This window comes from Simochromis diagramma, unplaced genomic scaffold, assembly GCF_900408965.1.
Source record: "Simochromis diagramma unplaced genomic scaffold, fSimDia1.1 OVJJ01000802.1, whole genome shotgun sequence".
Classification (NCBI taxonomy): domain Eukaryota; kingdom Metazoa; phylum Chordata; class Actinopteri; order Cichliformes; family Cichlidae; genus Simochromis; species Simochromis diagramma.
In genome coordinates, this window is record NW_024387492.1 from 15,139,585 (window position 1) to 15,167,401 (window position 27,817).

Here is a 27,817-nt window from a genome sequence, read left to right on the forward strand (position 1 = left end):
TACGAAACTGAGAACTGGGGGGGGGGACAGAGCCTTTCAGTTTGTGGCAGCTAGGCTTTGGATCAGTCTCTCACTCAACTTCATTTAGCTGATTCTGTGGACTTCTTTACAAATCTGTTAAAAACGTAGTTGTTTACAAGGCTTTCTGTTGGGATTATTCAGTGTACAGAAAATGTAACATCCACAGTAAAGATTAAATACCAGTCAGAAGCATGCTAGCTAAGCTTAAAGGCTGAAAACACGTGAGAACAGCCTGTATGCATCTGTCCAAAGGTAATCTACCTATCAGCAAACAAAAGTGGCTCATCTTTTAGTTCCCTGTTCAATGAAAAGGTCTTCAGTATTAGATCTCTCGTTTCATCCAACTAATCTAATTGATCTGAGGAATTTTTGTTCATAAGGACATTTGCTGCACTGCTACTGTCTGAAATGCATTTGATGAATAACTACATGCCAGGAAGTCCTTCTAAAAATCATCAAATATTAATGCCTTAATATCAAACATCATAATACACTACAGTTTTCTAGTCAGGAAAACAGAAAAAAAATCAGATGTACAGGATTAATTTTTTTTCTTTAGTCTCTAAATTCATAATCGCATTTTCTAGATTTGGCCTGTTATCATCATATTACGTAGATTACAATGAGTTTACGTCTTTACCAGCAATGTGTTCCAGCATGAATGAGGAGAAGAAGATTAATTTCCTCTTCCTGTCAAACAGGAAACTGTTCAATACACGAGTCGCCTGAACAAGTCTATGACTTCCTCTCTGTCAATAAACAGACACCACATACGTGCAGATCCATTCATTGTTAAACACACGCGCACACACACACACACACACACACACACACACACACAGGTTGGCACACATCAGTCAGACCCTGTGGTTATGAGTTTTCATCTCTCTTTCATTTTTATTCTCCAGTTTCATCATTCTCTCGCCTCTTGCACTCTCTCGCCCCACTCTCATTCTCTCTTCTCTTTCTTTTCCAGCCTTATTGTTTTTCATCATCTCTCCATCGCTCCCTTATTCTGTTTCTCATTCAAGCTCATTGCTTTTATTTCTGTCTCTTTCTCTCTCATATCAACCCTCTCTCTCGCTCCTGCTCCGTCTCTCTCCCTCAGGCTAGCTGTGTTTATATTTCAGTCGTTTATTTCTACAAATGTCAGACAGTGTTTCTGCCCTCCGTCTATTGATCCACAGAGAGCGAAAGATGGGGAGAGAGAAGCAGGGAGAAAAGGGGGAAAGGCAGTGAAAAAGAACGAAGCAGAAAGAAAGCTATAGAGAAGGCACAAAGGGAGGTATGAAAGAGGAAGAGTAGCAGAGAGAAAGCAGGAATGAGGTGACAGAAGTATAGAAAAAAACAGCATAAAAAGTGATAGAAAGTGCAGAGAGCCTCCAGTGTTATAATCACTCTTTTGCGCAGATCACTGAGCAACCAAGAACTGACTCAGGCTCTCCCCTCCTTTCTTCTCCAATTCCACCCCTCGCTACACCTCTCCTCTTCCTGCCTGCTCATTGTACAAATATCACCCTACCAACTAAAATATATATACCAAGACAAAAAGAACAGTAGATGGACAGATCGATAAATAATAAGACAAGCAGAAAAAAGCCTGTGTGATCAAGAGGGACCAATTAAGTAATGCCATCTGTGACTTCTTGCTAAACCTGGCTTATCTTCTTTTAGGAGAACATACATAAGGAAGGACTCTATTGACAAGGCAGAGTCTCTAATCACAAAATCAATACATTGAATCCTAACTCTTCTATGTTAACATATTGCAGCTGTCCTACCTGCACATTTGGTCCGAGTAATGAGCGGCGGACCAGGTTTCCCGGTACCTCCCTCTCCTGGTCTGGTCAGTAAGACCCTGATCTCATACTCTGTGTCTGGGTCAAGATGCCATAACTTGTAGTTAGGAGAGTTCACAGCATGAGTCTCTGTCCAGCTGCCAGATGTCATACGGTACTCAACCTATTAGAAAGAATAGAAAGTATTAATCAGAACATCAATATTAATGTCAGTGTCATATGATAATCTCTGGAATACAAAGGTTTCCTCCATGACCAGATACCATGCTTCTGTTTATGACTTATAACCTTGTGAAAATATGCAAATGACAACTTGTAATCATGTTTTTCCTTATTTTCTTTCATATGCTGGTAAATTGCTGGATGTTCATACTAAGCATGGCAAAGAAGAAATCAAGAAAAATAATCCCTGTGAACCAGAAGCTTGTCTCCATTTTTAGACAATTTTCTATGATGTAAGTGAAGGTGGATATCCACAACAATGTTCTCTCAGTCACATGACTGGTGTGAGCACAGAAACAAACCTATAGTTTAAGTGTTTTATTTGCAAGAGGCAGACAATCAGAAGAAAGTTGGCTTAGAGGTCAGCTTTCTTCATATAAGCTAAATCGGAATTATTCATGTGACTTAGAAGCCACCTTGTTTTCCTGTAAGATTATAAATGGTAATTGTTATGGTCTTTGTTAAAGGTTTGTTAAGTAATTACATAATTTGTTAAGTTTGCATGACTACAATGCCCCAATTTACAATGTTAAAATGTTAAAAACATCCAGTACTTCAAGACTAACGCACCTCCTTTAGTATTATAGGTCCATCTCCAAATATGGAGTTAGCATTGAGCTGAATTAGTAGATAAGTGGGGCCGACACCGAGCAGCTGAGGTGGTGCAATTGGGTGCGGAGGCTCTGAAAACAAAGAACAAGAACATGTAAGTTGGTTTCACAAAAACAAGGTCACTTTAGGGTGGCAGCAAACATAATAAAGTCAATCTGATAAAATACCTCATTAGTGGTCACATGATTTTTGTGAACTCAAGCATTATAAACAGAATACCTGCCAGCTATGACAACTGTCTAGGGTCTAGGTCTTGTAGCCGCGACACCCACTCACAACACAACCGTGACTGTTGAGCTACGTGAGCATCATGGCTAATTAAATGGTTTAAGATGGTTCATAGGGCTGCTTAGATCCCATGTCCTTTTACTAAGAATAAAACCATAATAATAAAGTTTACACTCTACACGTGACAAGCCTTTTACCTTCCTGAATTAAAAATACAGACTAAGCCCTTTTCTGATGTGAAATGTGTGTTTTTCTTACTTCTTCTGTTAAAATCAAATGGATTTTTGGTCCATGAGAAAGAATTTGTGTAAAAACTGCTAATTCAAATATGACAGAACATCTTCGCTACCACAAGACTGTGAATCTACTATGTTAAAGCAACAGCAGGAGCAATTGCCAGTTCCCCCCTCTGCTTTTTTGTTCTATAATCTAAATCTCAAAGCTTGTACTGGCAAGATGCAATACTGAAAACTAAAGCGACATCCCTCACTTTCCATTCGATCTACCAAAAGAACCCTCCCAGTAAAAAATACACATAAGTTGCTAACATTCCTATCTCTCCCTCTGTTTTGACAAGGTTGTTTGCTATGCATCACCATCACCCGAGCATCATCCACCAACAGGCCCTGACTTAGGGGACTGATATTTACCCATCACTCCCCAATATCTCTGTGCAAATGTTTTCTGCAGGACTAAGATGATTAGAGCCTAGAGGCCAAACTCTGTTCTACTTGTCAGATGGCTTTTGGAATTCAAGTCCTTATTCAGACTGAAATCTGTGCATTATATAAGCATCCGAAAAATTTAGAGACATCTCAAAGGGGATCTGGTTACCATTATTAAGTTTGCTTATTTGCCCAAACATTCAGCTCATCAACTACCCCTTTGTTAGGTGTAACGATTAATTACCTTACAGTATCATTTCATAATGTAAAATAAGAAAAAAAGTACAATTGACTAAATAACGGCAATTAAGTTTTAAATATTATGCACAGTATGTAGTTTTACTAGACGTATGTCCATGTAACACGGCCACAAAGTGCTTGGTGAATAAATGATGTGTTTTTACATAATGTGATGGATGCACGATGGTTTCAGGGCCAGCCAGATCCCAGATAACTGTCACACATCTGTGACTGACAGGCTGAAAACACATACAACCTTTAAACACAGTGCATCAAAGTTTGATCTACTTGACACATCTACACACACACACACACACACACACACAGATCAACGCATGAATTAATCACTCTCCTCACACACATGCACTGTGATCTGTCTCGCATGCAGTAAATCATAAAGATTTTTATCTTTCTCAGACACACCACCAGCTTCAATCACACCATATCAAAGCAAGTACTGTATTATCTAAATTAAATGTGTGTGCCTGTGTGTTACTGTGTATGTTGCTCCATTAACAGTTATATTTCACATTACTGTCACGTGTTTTTTTTTTTCTTTGTGTGCCTGCGTTGTCATTTTTGTGTGTACTGAATGTGGCTGTCAGAGAGGTGCGCACGGGGAAGCAGCGCTTTAGCAACAGATGAAACACTGAAGTTTGACAGCACGCGCACACGTGCAAACGCAGACACAGGCACAGGCAGGCCAATGAAGCTGAATCCAGATAATGAATGTTGAAGTTACTTCAGAAAACCACCAACGTCAACGGCATGTCATCCCGCAATGCCATCAAATAAGCAAAGTAAACAACCCGATGATAAATAAGCAGATGAAGAAATAAAGCAGATTCACAATGATGCATTTTTAAAGGGCACAAAACAGTAGGTTTATTTATTTTTTTAGCTTGTGTGTTAGCTTGAATGCGTGTTTGAATGTTGCTTAAAATCTACTGAATATCTAACAAATAAATAATACACATAAAAATGAAACAGTAAGAAATGTAACTGGGTCATTATGAGACTCCAGAGGAAAAAAAACAAAAGCTGGAACAAGCTCAAACTTTACATTTTCTCCTTGTTTTGTTCCATCACTTGTCATTTGTGCAACTGACCTAAAAAATATAACAAATCATCAATGGTGTTATTCCAATATTTTGCGGTGGAATTGCTGTCACTATCTTTTTTATTATTAATCACATGTGTGAACCCTCTCATCGTTCTCAGGTTTTTGGGTCGAATGTAAATGAAAATAAGGAAACAAATGAACACTGGGAAAGCTTCAAATGTATATGCTGATTCTGACCTACACTGCCTCTGTGATTAATTTCTTTATATTGTCATTCATTTTCTTCCGATATGGAAAAGAGCAAACAATCAGAAGCTATTATGAAAGATGTTTTGGTAGGTTCTGTGCTTTTGTGGTTTGTAATGTGGTGACAGAGACAGTCAGACTAATATAAGAAAGGAGTGGAAAAAGAGAGAGTTTTCATTGGTGACCACCAGGAATGTCCTTTGTTTTCCATCGTCAGCAACCTTGTCAATAAAGTTTAGCTTTCACAAACCTTTGCTGACATCACTAGGGAGCTCACTGGAGGTCATGTGACCTCCAGAACTACAGAAGTGTGCATGAGCGTGCAAGTGTGTGTGTATTTCAGCTGCATTAACAACAGTCCAGTGGTAGTAGTTTTGGTTTTCTATAGTTTTATATAATGCCTGAAGCTCCACCTGTCAGTCTAACTTAAGAGTGTGCGACTGGCGACAAGAGAAAAAGGGACATTTTAGAGGTGGACCACTATAGCTTAAACCAACTGCAGCAATTCAAGCAACTTGTGTGTGCACATAAGTCTGATACATGTTTGTGTTTGTGTGTGTGACAGTAATATTGCAGGAGATTTTTAGGCCATGGGTTGTGTGTAATGCAAGCTGGCATGGTGATGTATGTGTGTGGTGATGATGCACTCTGTCACCAAAGGAACCAGAGGGCAAGGCTTTATTAGAGCTCGCCTCTGACCAAACCAAAAGTGACACGCACATACATATACACACCCAAACACACAGTCAGACTCCCTCTCATACCTCTCGTGCTGTTTATCTACAGTAAAACTTGTAAAGGCAGAGCTTCTGCTTGCCAGCATCCATCCATCAGGTCTTAAAATTTTGGGCTTTGGGCTATTGAACCTTAGTACTGTTTTGGTACACAAGGAAATGTATATGTAACGCTGAATTTTAAAACTGGCCTCTGGATATTTGATCAGATCTTGTATATTTGTTTGGAAAAGCAAGCGACCCAGGGATGCTGAGTTGACTGTTATATTGAGAGAAAACCAGCAAGTAATCTTGAGAGAAGCTACAGCTTGTGTGAGTGACGTGTACTTCTTTCTAAAAACCAAGTATCTATTGATCGCTTATTAAAGTTTTACAAACGAATAATAAACAAATCACTGTATAATGTGACAGTATTTTATTCATCTGGATTTTGGCCAAGCTGCAACTCTTGAGTTAAACCCCACAAATTAAAACTGTATAAATGGTTAAAGGTATTATGAGGGCGGTTTTAAGGGGCAGGTCGGCTTTGGTAGTTTGTCACTGGAGTAGATGTCCAAGCTGTGTGCTCAAGTGTACAAAGAGCCCACCCCAGGAGTCTGTGCTCTAGGTTCTTTAATGGAAGCTCTGTTGTTTATATTGCATGATATTTAGCAGTTAGCAGTTATCTGTGTCTAAGCAACACCCATGTTGCCTGTGTTTACTAAATAGGCTTGGTAGTTAGCTAGTAACTTAGCCGTCATATGCTTTTATATTTCAACAAAAGGGAAGAGAGGCGGAAATGTACATATAAGAAATATCTTGGAATCCCCTGTCACACCTCTCAAGCTCCCAAGACACACCTCTGTTTAAAGAAATGTGATTCTTTTCTTTCATCCTGACAGCCTCCCCACATGATAATGGCACATCTTTGTCATCTACATGTTATAAATATCAATAGACTATTCCTGTGAGTAACCTTAGTGGGGCAATTTCACATCCTACAGTGAGCCACTTTAAGGCTTTGAAGATGAAACCTGGGTTATTTTTTATGTATATCATATTTGGCACATCCATATGAGTTCTCCCTTTTCCCGTTTTCCTATAATCTATATAGATGATTCCTCAAGTAATAGCCCATTCCCAGCAGTTCGCCTGCTAGCTTAAATTTCACAATAAATAAATATTAAATATCAAAATATTCAGAGCGAAAATATTAGCAATGCAGCAACACTGTCCGCATTCATGGTTGTCAGTGTCCTGCAGGAGCCTCAATTATCCAACAAGCAGACTTTTCAAAAAGTGAAATAAACATATTCTCTGTTTCTTTGATTTCTCTCTGGTTCTCTTCTCACATCTGATATTACCAATAAATAAACATGAGGCTCTTCTCCTCCCACATTCATACATGCAGTCCTTATTATTTTATTGTGATATCTTTCTAACGACCAGATTCAAGATCAATATTCATAATCACCAAAATTCCTCAAACGTCCAACAGTATCGTTCCTACTGATTGTTAAAAAAACCAAAAACACTGGCTGGTTATGAAAGACACAGCGTTCTCAGTGCACCGTCTTGAACCTGAATCTATTTTCATACATGTAGATTGGTTCCTTTCATGTTCGGACACATATCTCCTGCTGTGCGAGTTTCTCATCTCATTCCTCTTTCCCTTCTCGCAATCAAAAAAAGATGTTCACGATAAATAAACATTAGCCACTTACGTTTTCCTACTAAATCAGCAATGTCCTGAAGATCTCCTTCCATTACTGCCTGATAATCCTCATCAATAAATAAAAAAAATCTGTTTATGGTTAGGGTCATGTGACACAGAGAGTTGAACCTCTATGCCAGAGAGTGTAAGAGCACCTTTATCTGAGGTACACCATCTAATATTCATGGCGCTCGTTCCTGCTTTGATTTCTTATTTCTTTCTGCTCTGACATCTCCTATGCAGAATAATAAACATGACTCTGCTCTGCTGTTTACATATTCACACATATTCTTGATTCTGATATGGATATTCTTTGGATAATGAGCTATTTACATTTAACTTTTCTCCACCAACTCCTCTCTTCTCTTTGCTCTTCCTTCCACCTCCCCACCCTACCCACTCCACCCCCCTTCTGTCACTCCCATATCATTCTTTCTGAATCTCTTTCGCCTTTACCCACCCCAATCTGCCCCCCACCCCCCCCCCCGTGTGTCTCTCTGGGAGATGAATTGAATATGTAAGCTATTGGATGTGAATGAATAAAGCATCCCATCTCAAACACACATTGGTGACACCTTATTAACCACATGTCAGATGCACATGACAGCTGCAGCGCACACACACACATACACACACACACACACACACACAATACAAATACACAGATTCCATTCGCGTACACTCAGACACAGCATGCCCATGCTGGCATAGACAACAATTGAGCTATCTCATCCTCATATAAGCATCTACACACACAGACGGAGCATTTGCACCCACATTCAAACACAAGCGTAACACACATAGATCTACATACCCTCCCTCATTAGCCTATATTGTGACTTTCATTTTTATCAGTCAGTCACAGTGAAACACAAAGTTGATCATAACAAAAAAAACACACAAACACACAGAGAGGTCAAGAAAACAGCTAGCCAGGGTACATGGAAGCACGTAGGATGTAACTCAGCATTAACCTTTTAATTACAGAGTTAGTCTATTATTAAATCACTCTTTCATATGATAAGACATCCTCTATATCAGGGCTGGACTATTAATTTTCATAAGGGGCAACATCATGAACTAAATATTTTGCCCTTAAATGAAGCTTTAGTCCAAAATCACTCGTTATTTACTTCGTGCTGCCCTGGAGTCACTGTTGACTGTCCAAATTAACATCACTGAATTAAACTTAATTACTTAGCTAATGATAAAATATGCTATTGGCAGCTGTGATTTAAGCTAACAAATTTGATAAATGGCTCAAGCTCCTGTGAATCCTGATTTTGTTTACTTCTGTCTGACTTTGTTGACACACTGTATTAAAAATTAATACATTGGGAACTTTCATTGTACGTCCAAGAATTCTTCAAAAAAGCTTATATATAAATATACTACTATCAGATTTTTAAAAAAGCAGCAAAGAAGTTGACAGAAAATCTATTAAATAACCTTGAAAATGTTTTTCAAAATCCTCACCTCTGACGATAAGCGCAGCAAAGTTGGACACCCCAGAGCCGCGCTCTGACTGGGTGACACAGCGATACAGATCTTGATCTTGATTAGTGACTTCTTTGAGGTGGAAGGAGGCAGCAAACCGTCTGTGGTTGATGTTTTTGGTCAGAGCCACTGGAATATCTTCTCCATTTCTCCTCTACAGACAAACACACACAGACAGACAGATCAGGTGTTGCAACGGGTATGAAGGGTTAAATGCCTTGCTCAAGGTCAGCCAGCACTGACCACAGACACGTGCGCACACACTCGTGTGTGTAACACACTCTCATCCCCCTCTGCTTCGCTGACAGCAGGTTTGAAGGTCATGACTACAATAGAACCATAATGAAATCTGCAGCTATTAAACTCTTAATCATGTTAGCTGCTAGATGTATGGCCTGAAGTCAGTCAGTGTGACTGTGACTGCGTGAGTGTGTACTTGTGTGTTTGCGCAGTTGACACTTTATAATTGGACATACAAGTCCTAAGGGTGTCACATTCAGTACAGTCTTTGTGTTGTTAAGTAAATAAAGCTACATACTGCATATTTATATTATTTTACAAGGAACTGCTCGCATTAATCAGCACAAGAATGCAATGACAGATTTAGCAAGACCTTACTCATTTTCATTTGTACTGCAACTTTATGAAGACAGAGAGTCATATAATGAAGGGAAACTCTGTCCCAATTACAGAAAACATGCTCTTAGTTGAGTCCAGTGGTATAAATTTTCTCTTAACTTATCAAGCCTTTCTGGCTTTAAAGTTGACTTTCTTACATATGTTTTTAACTGTCATATTCTGTAAAAAATAAATAAGTAAATAAATGAAATCCATTCAATAATGTTGTATTTGGATACACGAAAATGAATACCACTGTTAGATGTGACAAAATAGGCTGTTTTTGGATCTGGACTTGAAAGGCTGCGAATATTATTGCAATTTAAATACTGCTAGTTAAATAACCCCATAATCATAATTAATCGTTTAGATCTGGTCTTGCTACAAATGCCTTGTAGAACTTGTTGGTGTAATAACAGCACACCGCACACGTTTTGCAAATGTTTTCTTGGTTGTACCTGTAGCCAGAGTTTATTGTTCGAGGTGTCTCGCCCCTGTGGCGATACACTGAAAAGTGGCATTTTGTCCAGCGTTCACCTCCACATCCCCAAGGCGCAGGAAATGAGGCGATTTATCTGCAGGAAATGAGGTCAAACAAAGAGGCGAATCAGATTAGGTTTACAGCGAGGATATATGTATTTGTGCTTTAAAATGTTTTGATTTTATTCCTCTCTTTAAAATGGAAATGAGGTGACAAAACGGTCACCTTATCACAAACACACAATACATTTCAGGACGATGGGCCACCCTGAGGAATATGTTCATTTTTGTCATTATTATGTTTTACTGGACCACAGCACAGTACTGACTTGCCATTGCCAGGTAACAATAATGCCACATTCACTACATGTGACTTGACATAGCTTCCAGTTCTAAAATACCATGCTAAGATAATGAAGTAAGCCTTTTTAGACCCTGAAGATGCAGTTCAGCCGTGACATCTTTATTCTGGGGATGTGATTGCAATCATAGATAGCAGCTCCTATGGTGAATGAAAACACACACACATGGACACACGCTCACAAACACACAAGCTCACACATGCACGCATGTGAACATGTGCACACACACACAAACCCGTGTGTCCAGAAATGCAGCTGTGAGAATGAATGCTTCCACTGTGGAGACTAAGTACTAATTCCTTTTTAAATACTTGCTCCTTCCTATTAAGGGCCCCGCTGCTCTGCCTTTAAAACACCAGGGATCCTTTTTTCCCTCCCATATTTTACAAGATTTCACGTCCAAGTGTAGAAATGTGTTTCTGACTCATATCGACAACTTGTGACAGAGACAGGGACCACAGGGACACCACGACCCCACAAACTCTACAAGGGGGACTGTTCACGACACTTTATTTTTATGACTTATAATCAATAGAATCCATTAAGAAACAGAATTGTCCTGGAAGATTTCAGTGCTTCTGCTAGATAGATAACAAAAACAGCTGTAATAGTTGCCTCTCCAGGAACATGCCTATGGCTTTAGATTAACGGACCACCCTTCTGTTAACAGTTTGTCGTCACAACACTTTTTTTCTAGCCTCTAGTGGTAAGGAAACACTCAAGCAAAGAAGAGAGGAAGACTTGAGACGTACTGAGAATTTAAAAAGGATCGCAGCCCTCATCTCTTTCCTGTCAGTACAGAGACAAGAAAGCTACTGTTCACTCTGTGTGTGTGTGCACGCATCTGTGTGTGCTTGTGGGTTAAAGAGAAAGAGCGAGAACTGCTGAGTGGTCAGAATCTTCTCTCTCCATGATTGCCCTAATACTGTCTCATTTCCCGCTTCACTCTCTCCTATTCCCCTCTTTCTCTCTGTGTTTCCTCCACTCTCCTTTTTTTATTTCTCTCATTTTTCTCTACGACTTGCCTTTCTCCTCTTGCCACATCCCTCCTCTCTTGTGTCACCTTCCCACTTATCTACCCATTCAAGTGCAACAGAAACCATCCCAGGTACAGTCTAATTAGTGGCCAAAGCTATCAGCGTCTATCCAGCGAACTAGGACTAATTGCTGGCATGCTAATGACTCACCGCATGGGTAGCTGAGCACCTGAATGTCGTCTATGGCGATGAAGCCGGCTTTGCTGTCCGAAACCTCAGCTTCAAATATGACCTGAGAGAAGAGAGATAGAGGAGATTTACCTATTGCTCTCCCAATTGCAGTTTAAACAGTTAATATTAACACTGAGATGAAGATATCCTGAAATAACATCTTTTTAATGTGCTAATTAATAAATTCACATACAATTAGCATGCACAATTACTGACAACAGCATTTACAAGTAGCACACAAAATGCTTGAGCTTGAAACCTTGAAGAAGTTGAATTTGCAAATGTAACAATTTGTGCACATAAACCGTGTATCAAAAACAGAAAATACAACAACAGGAAAAACAAAGTCAAAGCCTGAGAGAAAAGTAATCTACAAATGCTCTGTTTGCATATCACAAGCCCCTTATGGTTACGAAATCAACTCTTTAGTACTGTTACCAGATCACAAATTGTTTTGATGCATCCTAAGTGCAGTGGAAGCTGCAAAGTGAGACTATTGCCATTTCAATTTGTTGTGAATATGAACAATTCAATCTTAAAGCAGGCTGAAAGTCACCGACAGCAGCTGGTGATGTGCTTTAAACTGGATAAATTCAAAACCGCCACCCTGAATGCCGCTGGATTTATAAATTCTGCCCAACACTGCAGGGAGGATAAATGAGATACTTCCTTATGGATCATAGTAATCTCTTTGGGTACACAAAAATGGCTGTTAAAGAAATTATAGTATATACTGAAATCCAGTGTGGTAAGTCAGAGAGCAAAGGGCTATGACCTCTCTGTTTGTTCTTTTTTCCCCATGCCTATTTTTGCTTTCCTTTCCTTTCCTACATCTGTCTGTTTTCCTTATGTTGTCAAACATCTGTGCATGTAACACATGATGAGAACTTCAGCAAAGGATGAAAAAAAAACCCAAAATAAATACATGAAATTCAATTTTCTTTTAGCTATGATAATAGTGTTGGCCTTGGGAGTTAAATTCAGTAAATCCATTGTACTGACATCCATGTTCCCCACAGGATAATTCCTAATTTCATTTTTGTGCTACCAGCAGGTCAATGATTGATAAATACTTCAAACACACAGAGTCACACATTAGAGGCATGGGAGGCTGCCATTAGCTGCCTTTCTACTGCATGAACAGCTCCCCGATCAGCCATTTAAGCCTTTTTCTTCATAGTGTTGGAAGATCCACAATACTTTAAACGTTATGTAATATTTGCAACAATTTTGACTGTGATGCCAAAAGCTATGACTAACCAATCTGTAAGACCAAAATCCTTTGCTGCTTGTTTTTTTAAAGGAGTTTAATCAACGAGTATGTATGTAATGCACTTTTAGTTTCCCTAGAAAAGCTTCCAAAAAAACCATTACTTCATGGTATAGGCCACCTTAAAAGTGCTGGATAGTTGAAAACAGCTCATTCTTAAGGGTAGAACTAAAATGTGATATGAGTACCATGACCTGGTGAAGGTAGTGAAAGTTTCAGCGTTATGGGAATGGCCTCGGATGAACTGGAAAAACAAACCTGTCGTGCTTGTTTTGATTCCCTTGGGGAATGGAAACGCACAGTGTTTGTTAATCCACCAGGACTTTACAAAGTATTTAAATGTAAGCTGATAATTGGGCAAAATAGATTACCCATTACGATTTTCATGTATATATAACTTTAAAATATAATGGGTGACCATTATGAATCTGATGAAAATAAAAAAAACCAATCTGTGGACATTCTTGCCGTGAACTAATTTCTCATGTGTTAGTATGATTGCTTGGAAGAAATAAGCAATCATGGCTGAGTAGGCAAATTACCTGCTTAACACTAAATAACACTGGCAAGCTAAATTTGTAGATTTTAAGTGGAGTCATAACAGTCAACAGGTGCTTCAACCTCCCTGCAGCTCACTAAGGATCTGAATTAGGAAAATCCACCTCATCGTAATCTCTCTCTTCTTCACTTCCTCCTCCTTGTCCATACGTTAGCCTTCCCAAGCCTTTTTCCCCTTTCTCTATTTCTCGCTTGCTGTCTGTTTTCTAACAGTGTTTATTTAGAAAGGAGCACCTAATGAACAGAAGAGAAGGGACAGGAGGAGAAAAGAGGAGGTAGCCATCAAAAAGAGAGGCAGAGGGAGAAAGAGAGCAAGGCAGTGAGCAGTTGTTGTCATTCATCACCTGTAAAAGGAAATCTGCCGTGAACTGTTTACCCACAGCTTATCATCTCCTGCTTGTCACACTCTCCCCCTCTCGGTCTCCCTCCCCTACCAATCTATCTTGTCTCTCTCTCCTATCATCTTTCACTCATAGCTCACTGCGGAGCCCAGCAGAAAGACATCAGCTGACTTTTAATACCTTCATCTCCGTCTTTCCTGTCTGCCAAGCTTTCCTGTCTGCCTGCCTCCTATACACCTGCATGTAGGTGAAAGTATAAAAACATATAAACCAATGTTTTATGTTTATGCTTCAAGTCATTGAGGACGAACTCGAGTCACAAGTCTGGGCAATGAATGTTCCCCAAATAAAGTGAATAAAATGAATCCTCTCAAATTATCTTAATACTTTTTCTTCTTACATAGCCTAAAGGAAATCTATTTAATATAGACATAATACTTAAATGAAATGTGTGGCTTAGGGCTGGCTCTTTACCAGCCTGCTATTCAAAAGTGAGATTAAAAAATCTTTAACAACCTTTCTGAATTTGCAGTGAGTGGAATCTAACCCACAGTATAGTCTAAGGTTTGTCAGTGGACATTTAGCTGAACAAATTATATCTTGGTTATGAACTTGTTTGAACCTGACAGAGAATGAAAGACTGAGTACACAAGGTCTGCCCATTGGTGTCCAATTAAATTTTAGCATTTAGGAACTTTAAAAGCAAGAAACTTGACATCAAACTTTTAAACATTTTCAAATCTCAGGCCATCTCTTTTGGCAGTGAAGCAAGTCTCTGCAGTCAAATCAAAGATTATAATCAATTTTTTGAGCTGGTCTTAAATCTACACTCTGCTAATGTTTGTGTACTCGTGAGTGTGGTATTGAAAGGATTTTCATCATGCCCAGGGACATGTGGCTTGGGTGCAAGTCATTTTACCTTCTTGTAAAAGTTAATTGTCTACCATAAAGCCATTTGAATTCATATTCATATATTGGATTGCGGTCACCTCTGATACATACAGGGGGTCAAACACTCACTATCTGACCAATCCAATCAGTGTAGAGCAGGTTTATTGTTTTCTGAAATGTTAAAGCCTACATCATTACTCCAGAGTATGTCACTCAGATACAGTTTATGCATGCATGGCCATTGAATCAAACATGTTTAACCTCCTAGGACCTGGCGTCCACATATGTGGACATCACATTTTGGGTTATTTAGACCAAAATACTCAATTTTGCTCTACAAGGGCCTGATATCCACTTACGAGGACATTATACTGCTACTGTTCTATCAAAATTTTAAATGAATATCCTCATATGTGGCTCTGATTTTTCATAAAAACAAAAATAAGGTAAAAAAAAAAAAAATCTGGTAATTCTTTGTTTTTACATTCATTGGGCCCCAATATACCCAAATATCAAAGAGAAATTAAAAATGCATGCTGTGGAAGAGTTCGGGTCTTAGGAGGTTAAAGCTGCAGGGAAGGAACATTTTCATGTGACCTTATAGCCCAAAGATTAATAAATGTAAATTGTGTTTGGGCACTGTTTCTGTATATATATCATATGAATTAACGCATAAGGTAATTTAAGTTCCTGTGAGAAAATGAGTCTTAAAATATCTTGTTTTGTCTGACCAAGAGCTCAAAACTCAAGATTTACTGTCACGTTTAAAAAAAGAGAAACAAAAACAAAACACATCACTTAAACCACCAATCCTTGGAATATATTTTTACTCTGATATCAAACTGTCACCAGATATTATTATCTTTATATAAAGTTCTTTCTTCACTGCATTGTGGAGATCTAGAAACGGTTAAGATTGTTAAGTTTTCAGTTGAAATAAAGAGCCAAGAAAGACAAAATGTTTAAGAGGACTACAAGGTCTTCTTAAACTGTGCTATGTGGCTTTGTCTGCATTTCATACGTGCATCTGTTGTTGCATGCGACAGGTCTTCCCCTGGTGAAACGAGCCTCATTACAGCTGAAGCTAAAGTGCTAACAGAGAAACATGTTCCAACATGATAAAATAGCTTCATACTCTGAAATCCAATAACCTGTTTCCCAGCCTCAAAACCTATATAATCCTTGGCAAACCTGGATGATTATGCTCCAATTAAAACATGTTGACACACGAGTTTCATGCTGGTGATCTCCGCTGAGGGGGACTGGGCTCCAGATGGGCCATTTGGAGGATGTTCTTACACTTTGCTTTATAGTAATATTACACAGTCCTCTGGCTGTGTGTGTTAACATGATCAGTGTGTGTATGGAGCTACAACGCTCAGCCTGTAACATACACACATGTCTGAACATCACCCATCGACCGCGCACAGATCAAGTTGACTGACATAAATTAAGAAAAAGGAAGAGACAAATATGCACATAAGATCAGTATAATGCAACCTACAACAATATTCCCGCAATAGATTTTCCCTCATGTTCAGGGTCAGGTCAAAAAGCTGCTCATTAAAAACACATAAACAAGACCATAGGGCAATAACAACAATGTCAGTGTCCAGCATGGCGACACACCCCTATGCGTGCAAACACGTGTACACATAAACACACACCCGGCTGGTCTTTCTAAGTGTCTTTCTAGCCTAATCGCCACCTCCTGAGCCTCAGTCAACACAAATAAATCAGCTGCCTGCCTCACAGCACGTGTATGTGTTTGCCTTTATTTGTGTGTCTGTGTGACATCTGCGTTTTCACATCAGTTCGACAGAAAGTAAAGAAATATGCATGATAGTGGGATGTTCTAACTGTGTAGTTGCTGTTTGTTATTTTACTGATTTACCTGATATTCATTAGGCCAGAAGGTGGAAACGGCAAGTTCGGCTCTCAACCACTCTTTACCTGGACAACGACATCAGGGTCAAAATAAGCCATTATAAGGAATAATGCATAAACGCTGAATTGAATCAGATTAAGCACTGCTGTGAGCTAGTCTTTACCGGTGTAGGACGTCACATTCCATATAGGGTTAGCCAAGGGACCCTTGTTCACCTAGAAATCAAACAGAACCACAATCAGTCACAAAATAGTTTACACAAAAATGAACCTATAAGCATGCAGTGCACTGCAATTCATGATTTATCCACAGAGGCCCCTTTTACATTCCAGTCAGGCATCTTTTTCTTGGTTTATTACAGCTCACCTGGCTCTAGCCAGGAAATTCCAAAGAAACTACAATCTAATCTTAATGTGTTTTCTAAGAACATTCACACACAGAAAAAAGAAAAGAATAGGATCAGGAGACAGAGGTGTTATGGAAATAACTGTGGAATAGACTGTCAAAGCAGCAGATATGTGAATGTACTTCTCCATATTATTTAAATAAAATAAATAACAATGTTATTTTGAAATAAACGTGAGACTGCATGTGTGTTGCTTTAAAAATCATGTTTAATTGTGAAATGAAAGTGTCGGTTAAAGCAAGGCAATCAGCAGCCTCTATTGCATGTTAGCTGCAATAATTGCGGGGATGTTTCATAAAACCAAAACCAAGAATTTCCAATAAATCCAGTATTCTTTTGCTTTGTTTTCTTCTGTCCTGTTTTGTTTTAAATGGAGAGGCTTTGGTCACCATCTGCTTTTGTGACAAACAAACTCCTTTAATTAATTTAGAATAATGCAATCCAGCTTGGGCTCTATAATATGTAGCCTCAGAGAATGTACACTGCTGTATAGTGGCTGGTGGAGGTGTACATTTGGTCTTGATTCAGCTGGTTTGTTTGCTAATTAGAAAAATCCAAATAAATATAACCGTCAGTTAATTGAGGTCTACTATGTTTTTCTGTTTTCTGGCACATATTAACTCTACATAGCTGGGCATAAACATGGCCAAAGTTACAAATAATGATGTCACCATATGTGCAGGTAATCCATGTGAGCTAACAGCTCTGTCCCTGAGTTGCTTTAAACTAGCAGTTTTGCTAGCACTTTATTTTTTACTCTTATATCTGGATAATGTCAGAGAGGGCTTACAACATCAACGGGCTCTCTCAGGTACACATCTGCCGTTAAAACTTATTATGAGGGCCAGTAATGCTCAGATAGTTTCAGATCCCAGCTAAAACAACGGGCTGCGCCAAGACCCAGTATAAGATAAAAAAGGATTATTTTAAACTGTGAATCATGCAAAGTCGCACTGGCTCAGAAATAATAAGAGGTAGTTGGGAATGAGCATCATAGGGTCCCTTAAGACAATTAACTACTACATATCCAATCTACTCTACTAAATCGGATCTCAGTACCTTCACCAGGACGTTGAGCGTGCCAGGGCTGGAGCCATCGGGGCTACTGAGGAGATAGTTGAAGTCGATACAGTGAGTATCATTCTCCTTCATGACTGGCAGCTGAAACCTGGCTTTTTCTCCAACATCATACTGCGAGACGTCAACATACATGTAGGAACCTGCGTGAAAGGAAAGAAACAAAGGACTTTAACCACAGTTGGAAAGCAAACAATGCAGCAATTTTAAATCTGACCGGATCAAGAGCAATGAATTGCTCATTTTGTTTGCAGCTGCTTGTGCTTGTGCCAACACATACCTTCAAAAATTCAGTGCTTGAACAGACTAGCAAGGATGCCCTCTGAGGGGCTAGTTAGTGTGTAGACAGTGAAACTATGACTGCATTTGCCAAAGAGTGGGCTGTATGTACCTACATGAGCATCCGACCGCTTCTGTACAAGGTTATAACAGTCTAAAGTATTTAGAAACTTTAAAATAATATTTTGCACTGATTTTTGTTTGTTACCTTCTACTCAGCAGTCCTTTTAGAAATAACGGAGAAACTGCAGCAGTACATGCAGCTGAACGACTCTATAAAAGTGACTTGGCACAAGGTTGGAAACAAATAATAATAATTGGAAGATGTGCAACAACTGGAATGACGCATAAAGAGGAAACTAAATGTCTGCAGCTTCTTCAGAAGAAACCAGAGCAATACCTGGAAGAAGAATGGATAAATGATGCACCACTTTTTAATATACGTAAGTGATTAAACAGTGCTTGTATGGCAGGAAACAAACTCTGCTGTATCCCAATTTGAGGAACTATTGTGACAACCTCCAAATTGTCACAATAGATTTCGCACTCTGATTTCATGATTAGTGGTTGATTTGATTTCCTAGCAGTTCTCTGGGCGATGCGTCTCTGTTTTTACTTCTGTTGTTTACGTTATTCTGGCCCCTTCAACACCGAATTCACACACAAATCAGTTACTTTTGTTATGCTAACACAATGGCACACTGGAGAAATGTTTCATTCTCTACAACATCAGCAAGCCAAGAATAAATATACTTCAGGTACTTCGCTAGCCTACTGAGTACTATACCATGACAGCATGATACACCATTACAGCTGACTGAAGGGAATAATCTGGCTGTACCAACAGGACACACAAACTGTCCTTCCAGATGTTCTAGTAATCAGCTCAGACCCAAACCAGATGTTGATGCAATGAAATATGATAAAATGTGATCCTGCTCTGCATGATGTTTAATCTCACAATCTCACATTAGCTCATCACAAATTCAGAGAAACGATCCCATGGTAACGATTAAGTCTAATTCCTTGAAACGTATATTGTTATATTTGTTTTGAATATGCAATTCTTATTAATCACCTATGAAGACAAATGTATATTATCATAAACTGGATATCTTTGGGTTTGAAATTCTTGGCTATTGAAATTAATTCATTTGCAGATGTAATCCTAAATAGAATAGAATAGAATAGGACAGTATAGAATTAAATACTATTAAATAAAGTCAAATTGGATAAAACCCTACATTCTATAAAATGCCCCTGGTTAATTGTATTTGCATATTAGACTATACATAATATGTACTATATAATGGTTTCTAGACAATAGCGCTTATCACTTATTGTTTAGCTAATCTACTGTGAGAAAACACATCTCTCTGCAGAATGGAGCAGAACATAACAGGCTTTGAACGGATGCACACAAACATGTGGAGGCACGGACATGTGTGCGCACATGCACACACATGCACACACATGCACATCAGCTTCTCAGTACCCCAGTTATCGTTTTGGCTGTTCTTTTCTTTTTATCTCTGCGCTTTTTTCTGCCATGCAGGTATTAGAATAATCTCACTTCTTGGTTCTGAATGTCACAAACAAAACCCAAAATGACTCCAGCCAAACTGGACTACAGCCAATCAGACTGGAAACAAAACAAGGCCGGCACCGATTTTCTCTCTATCTAAATCTGCTGCAAAATGAACATATAATGGACATCACTCCCTTTATTTTTTTTTTTTTTTTCATTTTTGCCACTGACGCTAAGATGGTGACATGAAAAAAAGAGCCTTTAAGATGGCTGCCAAGATGATGTGCCAGCTAAAAATACTCCTATCAGTCAGAGACCCAGATATGTCACAACACAAACAACGTTGCAAAATATAACCTTTAGCACTTCAGCTAATCAAAGCGCTGCCTGCTACAAAAATATAACAGGAAAAGGATTTAGTATAGGTTGAAAACAGCTGAGTAATATGTGACAACAGTGTCTGTTTACTGAAATAATTCCAACATATATTTTAGAAACCACATGAATATCAGTCTATTACACCAGAACAATGACAAGACCTAACCTGGCACAAAAGCTGCATTTGAAAACATGAGTAATAATGAAAGACTCACTGCACACAAAACTGATGCTACACCGCTACACCCATGCTAAGCAAGCACCTTATGATGCCAAGAACATCTGACACTTGAGGTTTGTTTCTAAAATGGCTGATTCTTTTGAATGGCTAAAGTCTAAAATGGCCGGTAAAAGGGTAATGACACAAGATAATTAAAGATGAGACTAAAAATACCGCTGTGATAGCCTTGAGCCCCAGATATGTCGCAACAAGAACAACAGTAGCAGGGCAGACTGGGGACAGTATTCTCCAGCAAAACAATAACAGCTAGCTACTGGAATAACAGCTAATGAGGTATTTTCATTTTTAGCATTTTAAGGCGCCAATCAAGATGCGTGAGATGTCAAATACCCTTCCACAGTAACACATGCTCTTCATTCATAGGAAGGAAGATCACTGCACAGACTACAGATTATGTAGCCTGGAGTCAAACATGGAGTTAATTTCATTTTTTCTTTTCACTTCAAGACACAGCTTGCATCTCCAGAGGCCATGCTCAGTGTTCTATACATATAAGCAACAGTGGAAATTACATTTCCACTCCCTTTTCTGACTATAATTCATTATTTTACTGACACCTTACGCATTGCCTTATAATTCTGAAATTTAATTAGCACTTCTATCTTAATTTGTTGCTTTAAAAATATCCCCATATTGTTATAATTTTTAATTAAACTGCATACTGCTTTTGTGAAGGTTAATACTCATGTCTTGTAGGAACTGTGTCATAAAGGTTGGATTTATTGGTAATTTTAAGTATTTTATAACGGTGTTGCTGCCTTCTTCATTATTTGATCATTATTAAAACATTTAGTGCACATGAGACCAGCTTTGGTGCATTTTAAATGCCTCCCCTCCTTATTAGATAGCACACACTGATAAACATGAGAGACATGGAGAGAATGGCATGCCAAATAGGTTTTGAGTGGTACTGGCTGACAACATTATGAGTCAAGAGTATCTGCTTTAGTCCACTGAGCCACAGGGCCCCTGCCCATGAATGTTCAACTGGCACAATGCACATTGCCAGAGTAGCTTGTAGACCCTGCCATGGTGACTAGTGCCAACAGTGACCCCCGGAGACATTACATAGAAGAGTTTTATCTCTTATTACAAACACTGCCAAACTGCCCCTGCAATGTCAGTACCGCCATAAGCACAAATGGTGATTAGCAACTGGCACAAATCATTGTGGGTTGTAAGGAACAAAAGTATCATTTTTGTCACTGCTATAACTCTAAAAGGATTCTGTGTAACTCCCCTAGTAGATGACTCCTTTTATTCTGCCCTTACCTTTGACAAAATAAACCCCCTGATGTACTAATCAGCGAAAAAAGTCACTCCCAAAGCTCTTTGGGAACTCTTAACAACTCCCCAAACAATGGGATTGGTATTCCTTTGTTTTCAGGGGTCAGAACCCAAAAGACTTTAATGCCACTCCTCTTAAATCAAGCCATGCCCTCAGGGAGATTGTAGTTAGCCAGACCAGAGTATTAAATTACTGGTGGCTAGGATAGCTTGAGAAAACTATTCTAATAATAGACATTACTAAAGTTTCCCTGGGCATGGCACTTAAGCAACCAACTCAACCCCTCACCCATTTCCCTTAACTCCTTCCAAAAAGAAACCTAGCCAAGTGCTGCATCTGTAATCCCCTCTAGCAACCTCGTTTTCCATCCACTGCACCACTGTTCCACACCCCACTGGCATTATTAACACATCAAATGTCAGTTCATGCTCCCATACCTTTAGGCAAGGCTCTGAACCTCCCCTTTAGCAACCAACATCTCCAAACCATTAACCTGCTCTGCCATCCCCATGCCCCTGCTCGTTCCACTAGCTTCAACAGCCATTAATGCTATGTTAATTTCAGCCATTACCTCTGCACTCTTAGGCAAGGTATTTAACCTCTTCAGGCTGCCAACGCTGCCCTCTCAGCACAGTGACACCACTTGGTATTAATAATGCTAAATGATAGACTTTGGCTTTGTACCACTGGGCACCACACTCTTGTGTCAGTGCTTAATTATATGCAAGACCACACATGCACGACACACAAAGTGGGTCTTTGTGTGTGAAAATTGTAAAAAGTCGGCTTTTAAATGAACCTTTCTCTAAATGTCAGCGAGCCTGGGTTGTCATGAAGATAAGTCTGAGAGATAAATAACAGCACTGCATTGTCATGGAAACAAAATCATAATCTTCCACAACAGAGGAAGAGGAGAGGTCAGAGGAAAGAAGTGGTAAGAGAAGAGGGTGAAAAGAATCAAGGTAACGTGAGATCAAAAAGAAAAGGAAAGGAAAGGAGAAACAATGCTGAGAAGCAAACTATGTTTGTGGTGCTACACTGCAACACAGTTTCCTTAATGTGGTTAGGTTCATACTTCCACTTGACATTCTTACTCTGTGTTTTTTTGTAAAGCTAGTTACCATTTCAACATTGCATAGCTGGTTACTGTTATAACATTTTGGTTTTAACATTGTAAAGCAGGCAACCTTCCCTGTTCCCTGCCGTTGATTAATGACCTCATATTCTGTTAATTAGACCCTCAGCCCTGAGGCAGAAAGATTTAATTTCCCCTTCATCATCATCATGAAGAAAAAAAACAACTGATTAGAGAGGAGAGAAGAGGAGAGGAAAAAGCACCAAGAACTTGTACAGTGATATATACATATTCCATTAAAGAAAAAGTCAGTCAATCAGCTCCTACTTCAGCCAGAGTACAAAACTAGTATTATCAGCAAAATAAACTTAAAGCATCAAAATGAAAGTATGTGATCTGCAGAACACCGATGCATCAATATGTAAGAAGCATTTTGCTGCGGCAGCTGCCCGAGGTAGAGCTAGTTTTATACTGCATACGCTTCGGTCATTTAGTCCAGTTATTCCCAGCCTAGGGGCTGACCCCCTCCAAAAGGGAGCAAACTACATCTGCAGGCTCATGGAATGATTAATTGAGAGGGGAAAAAGCTGCTCTGCAAAATTATTTTTGCTTTTTTGAAATATTGGGTAATTCTGCATCAGAATTAGGCTTGTATAGTTGTTTAAATGAAACCACCTGGGAAAATTACGGTAGACAAAAAATGTAGCTGCTAACAACTCAGTGAAACATTTTTTAGGGGAAAGCAACCAAAAAAAACAAAACAACCAAAAGTTGCAAACCGCTGTTCATAGTTCAGCATATACACGATGTGATTATCAGAAGTTGACTGATATAGTTGGGATATAGCAGAGCAGTAATAATCCTGCATAATAAATGTGCTGCAGTAATAAGAAGAAATTACATCTAAAAAATGTGAAACTCGAAAAAGAGCTCAAGCACTTCAAACTGCATTAAACAATAAGCTGCTTTCCACACTTTGAGGTGATGAAGTAGGAGATGACAAACATGAGGGGAAAGGAATTTGAGCTTCACCTTGTGGCAGGTGTGGTGAGACATATGGCAATTCCTGGGTGTTGATGTGCGTCCAGTCAAAGTCATCGTAAGGATCTTGTTGGTAGTCACACTGAGAGAAGCCCTCATCAAATGTACAACTTCCTGCAGAAAAGAGAAACAACAAAACGTAGTTAAATTTACAAAAAGACAAAGATGAAGTTTGTTGCCTTGACTGAGTAAGCAAACACATTTTTTTAAACTTGACTTTGAGTCATGTTTCAAACCTTTCTTTTGTGCTTTTTTATATGTGTGCGGTTGTCTCAGCTCATTAAAAAACCACCAAAGTCTGAGCTCCGACACTTATCACTCAGGGCCACTTAGGATCACCTCTGACTCAGCCAGCAGAGCCTTCAGCTGATCATCTGAGCCCATCACCACAGCCTTGGGACAACCATTTGTGAGCTGACCGCCTCTGGCTCCGCCTAAACAGGAAGTTGCTCTAACACAGATAGACATCACTTGTCCCTGACAGCTAACTGAACCAATCAACTTAAAATGATATGCAGTTTGTTCTGGCTATATTGCTGATAGGAACAGCATTCAGGCTACTACTTGCTATCTGATTCATTGGCCTAGCAGTTATGCACAGCTTGTGTTAATAAAATGGCCAGAAGAGACGTGGCTAAGAAAAGCCAAAATGCCATCTGATTCAAGTCTCTGGTAGTTAGTGGTCACAGAGACGTGTCCTTTGTGCCCTTTTTTTATTTCCCACTGTTGAGATGGATAAAGTCTACTATGAAAAATGAAATCACAATACATTCATTACAGTTAGACATCTATATTCACGTTAACTTATGATGAAACTAAACTGTTTGTAATTAAAATGTTAGTAGGCGCTCGGAAACAAATACTGTAGCATTTAAAAAGATCTTAAATATCATTTATAAAAAGCAGCCACTGTTTGCCTTGATTATCACTTGACAATGACTTTGTTTTGGCAAGATTTAACCTTATTTTAAAACCTCAATTTCATGAAGTATAATAGCATATTTATATTCAAATCACTATACTACAAAATAAATACACAAAGGAAGAAGGAATGAGTGAGCAAGCCACCATGAAGCACTATCAGCAACCAGGACTGCCAGCTACATAAATCTCCTAGCCTTCAGTTAGCGGTACAGCTTTGCTACCTGTGTCCTAGAGCAAACTGTGGTGGCTGTGATGGAGAGCAGAACGACAGGCCCTCAGATACCCCACTGATCTGAGCTCCCGCTACAGAGGCATACCAAGAGGTGACAGCCGCCGCCGGAGGAGAAACAAGTTAACATCAAACTAAGCGACTGTCTTCAACTGCTGGCTGCACGGCTGGCTGTGACTCACAGCCTTGGCGAGGCACTGGATCACATTCCTCTCGGCATCATTCTTTAAACCAACCTCTCTTCGTGCAGTTCAGTTAACTCCCATTCAGTTCAATTAAGTCTTTGTCACGGCAAGTCACCTCCGGTCACTGTGCAAAAACATGCAAGGACGTGCACACAAAGCACAGTACAATAAAAAAAAAACTACTACTACTATACATTAAATTAGATATAGAAACTCTTTGTTGTCGTGCACAGCATTTGTGTGTTTGTTTGTGTAAAACTCCTGTCTTCCGCAGTGTGCGAGTCAGTTTGCATCTTGCTGTCATGTAACTTTCTCTGCATGTGTTAAAAATGTGTTTTTACGTGCATGGAAGTATCCCACATCTACAAACCTGCATGCATTCAAACCGAACACTGAACAAATAAAGAACTAAACACCCAGTGCCATACATCACACATAACAAGTTACACAAATGGACTGGAGAAGAAGAAAATATTGATCTGTAAAGCGAAGTGTAAGTGTGTTTGCTGTCCCTGACTGCCTCCATACAGTGTGGTCTGGAAAATAACTTCCTGTTTTATCAAAACTGAGTGACAAAAATCAGAAACACAGCTTCTTTCCCGCAGTTTCTTTGTGTAGTTATTACTCTATACTATGTATCTCAGTAATTCTTTTGACTGGAAACTACATTGAATAAATGAAATCTGTGTAATAGCTTGTTTTGTCAGTTTTCTATATATCATACACTGCTAGGTTGTGACACTGCAGATGCACTTAGCCTTGGTTTACCTGCTTCAGCGTTTGTTTAGCCCTTCTTTTATTCACTGACACTACAGAGAACGTACAATAGCAGCTTTATTCAGATTCTTCTGTGGAATTTCTACCTTTGAGTACAGAAGCATTTGATTTAAACAAGCTGTGTTTTAAATGTGTTTCATGAGTTTTTAATTGTGTACACATAAATGCCCAGCATTCCACTCTGCTCTGATACAAGCCGTGGTACAAGAGGTATTTTACCTTGGCTTAGCAGTGAAGAAAAAACGTCCTAGTTTTAAATTCAGCTTTACAGGCCATATTAAATCAACATTTTCAGTTGGAGAGCACTTCTCTGTCCTTGTTTGCACACCTCTGAAAGATATTCACTCACTCACACGCACACGAGATGGTAACATACTAAACAAAATGTCTGTTTTTGTGTGTACGCGCTGAAAAGGGGCCTGCAAAAACTAAATATGTGCGAAAGTGTCTGCACATACACAAACCTCACGCTAACCCGCCCACGTTCTCAGTTAACACTTCTCCCTTTTCTAAATGTCCTGCCAACCTAAACCAACACACACATCAGCAGACACATGCATCTGACAGCAAATCCTTGTTGCCAATAATGAGATGAGCAGACTTTGAACTACTCTTTTGCCTCAGCTGAAACACTCAGCAGCAAAATGATGAGCCATGTTTTGCTCAAATGTTGTATGGACTTGAGCCAATCTGTTTTTTTATACTTTAACTTAATGTCAAATGTCAAGAATTACTGACCTCTATTTTGTGTTTGGTGTGCTCTGCTAGTGGTAAATGCTGAAATTAAACATGCAGTAATTGATTTCTTGGGTAATAAGGGCAGCATAGCATCAACTTTTAAATTGATGTGGTAACTTGTTAGTGAACAGATGCCTGTTTACCCTTCAGTAGATAGTTAGCAACATCATCATTTATTCCGAGTCGACTTCTAGCCCCCTGATGAATGTAAATTTGATATTCACTCTCCTTTTTAGTTCTGACTTTGGTTAGCATTTCCCTCTGGGAAATCTCTGGCTTCTTAGTTGCTAAAAGTATTTTCAGATAGCCGCTACTTCTGCTTGTCTGCCTTTTGTTGCTGAGCAGTTTGTGAATGTTGGGTGTTTACGGCATTTTCAGATGAAACAGCTGAATCTCATGACCAAAAACAAAGCAATGAGTTCACTCAGAGTGAAAACAAAACAGCTGAGCTGCTGACTGAAAAACCAAAACAAGCTCAAAGACAGAAGATGAGGGGAGCAGAAATATATGGATCGCTGGCTTTGTCACAAATAATGACCATCTTTCACGTTCTCATCATTACTGCTCGGTCCCCAAATATTGTCCTCCTTTTTTTGTATTTCATATTGTTTCCTCTTCTATTTGAGTCTATGGCAGCTCTTAGAACTGTATCATAAAACAACTGAAAGGCACTGTTGCCATCTTGGATTGTGAAATCGAGGATTGGCGAGTCTTCTCTGGAACACCACACATGCCAAATTTAAAGAAGCTATGACCTCAATTTCTGACATTTTGGATCCTCAGCTATAATGAATTATATGAAATACTTCATATTAAATATTGAAATATTAATTTTTTCCCACAGGTAATTATTTTTTCCAGTCTTTGCCTCTGATTAAGAATGGAAAAAAAATTAATCCCAAGCTTAAGACATGCCACCTTCCATAATTCTCAGTTTTCTTTTCAAGCTTCTCTTAAAGCTTTTCCCAGCCTTTACCAGGACTGCAAAAATAATCTTCAGGAAGGGCCTGACAAA

The 27,817-nt window shown here is 39.1% G+C and overlaps 1 protein-coding gene across 1 annotated transcript in view; it reads right to left on the reverse strand.

Moving 5' to 3' along the window:
* Window positions 1–27,817, reverse strand: part of ptprk (protein tyrosine phosphatase receptor type K) — a 104,275-nt gene that overhangs the window by 38,317 nt on the left and 38,141 nt on the right. Inside the window, 10 exon segments of the mRNA XM_040016918.1 lie at window positions 1,803–1,983; window positions 2,613–2,725; window positions 9,000–9,174; window positions 10,097–10,132; window positions 10,134–10,213; window positions 11,668–11,749; window positions 16,643–16,701; window positions 16,800–16,851; window positions 18,102–18,262; window positions 23,941–24,063. Coding sequence (XP_039872852.1) covers window positions 1,803–1,983; window positions 2,613–2,725; window positions 9,000–9,174; window positions 10,097–10,132; window positions 10,134–10,213; window positions 11,668–11,749; window positions 16,643–16,701; window positions 16,800–16,851; window positions 18,102–18,262; window positions 23,941–24,063 — 1,062 coding nt within the window.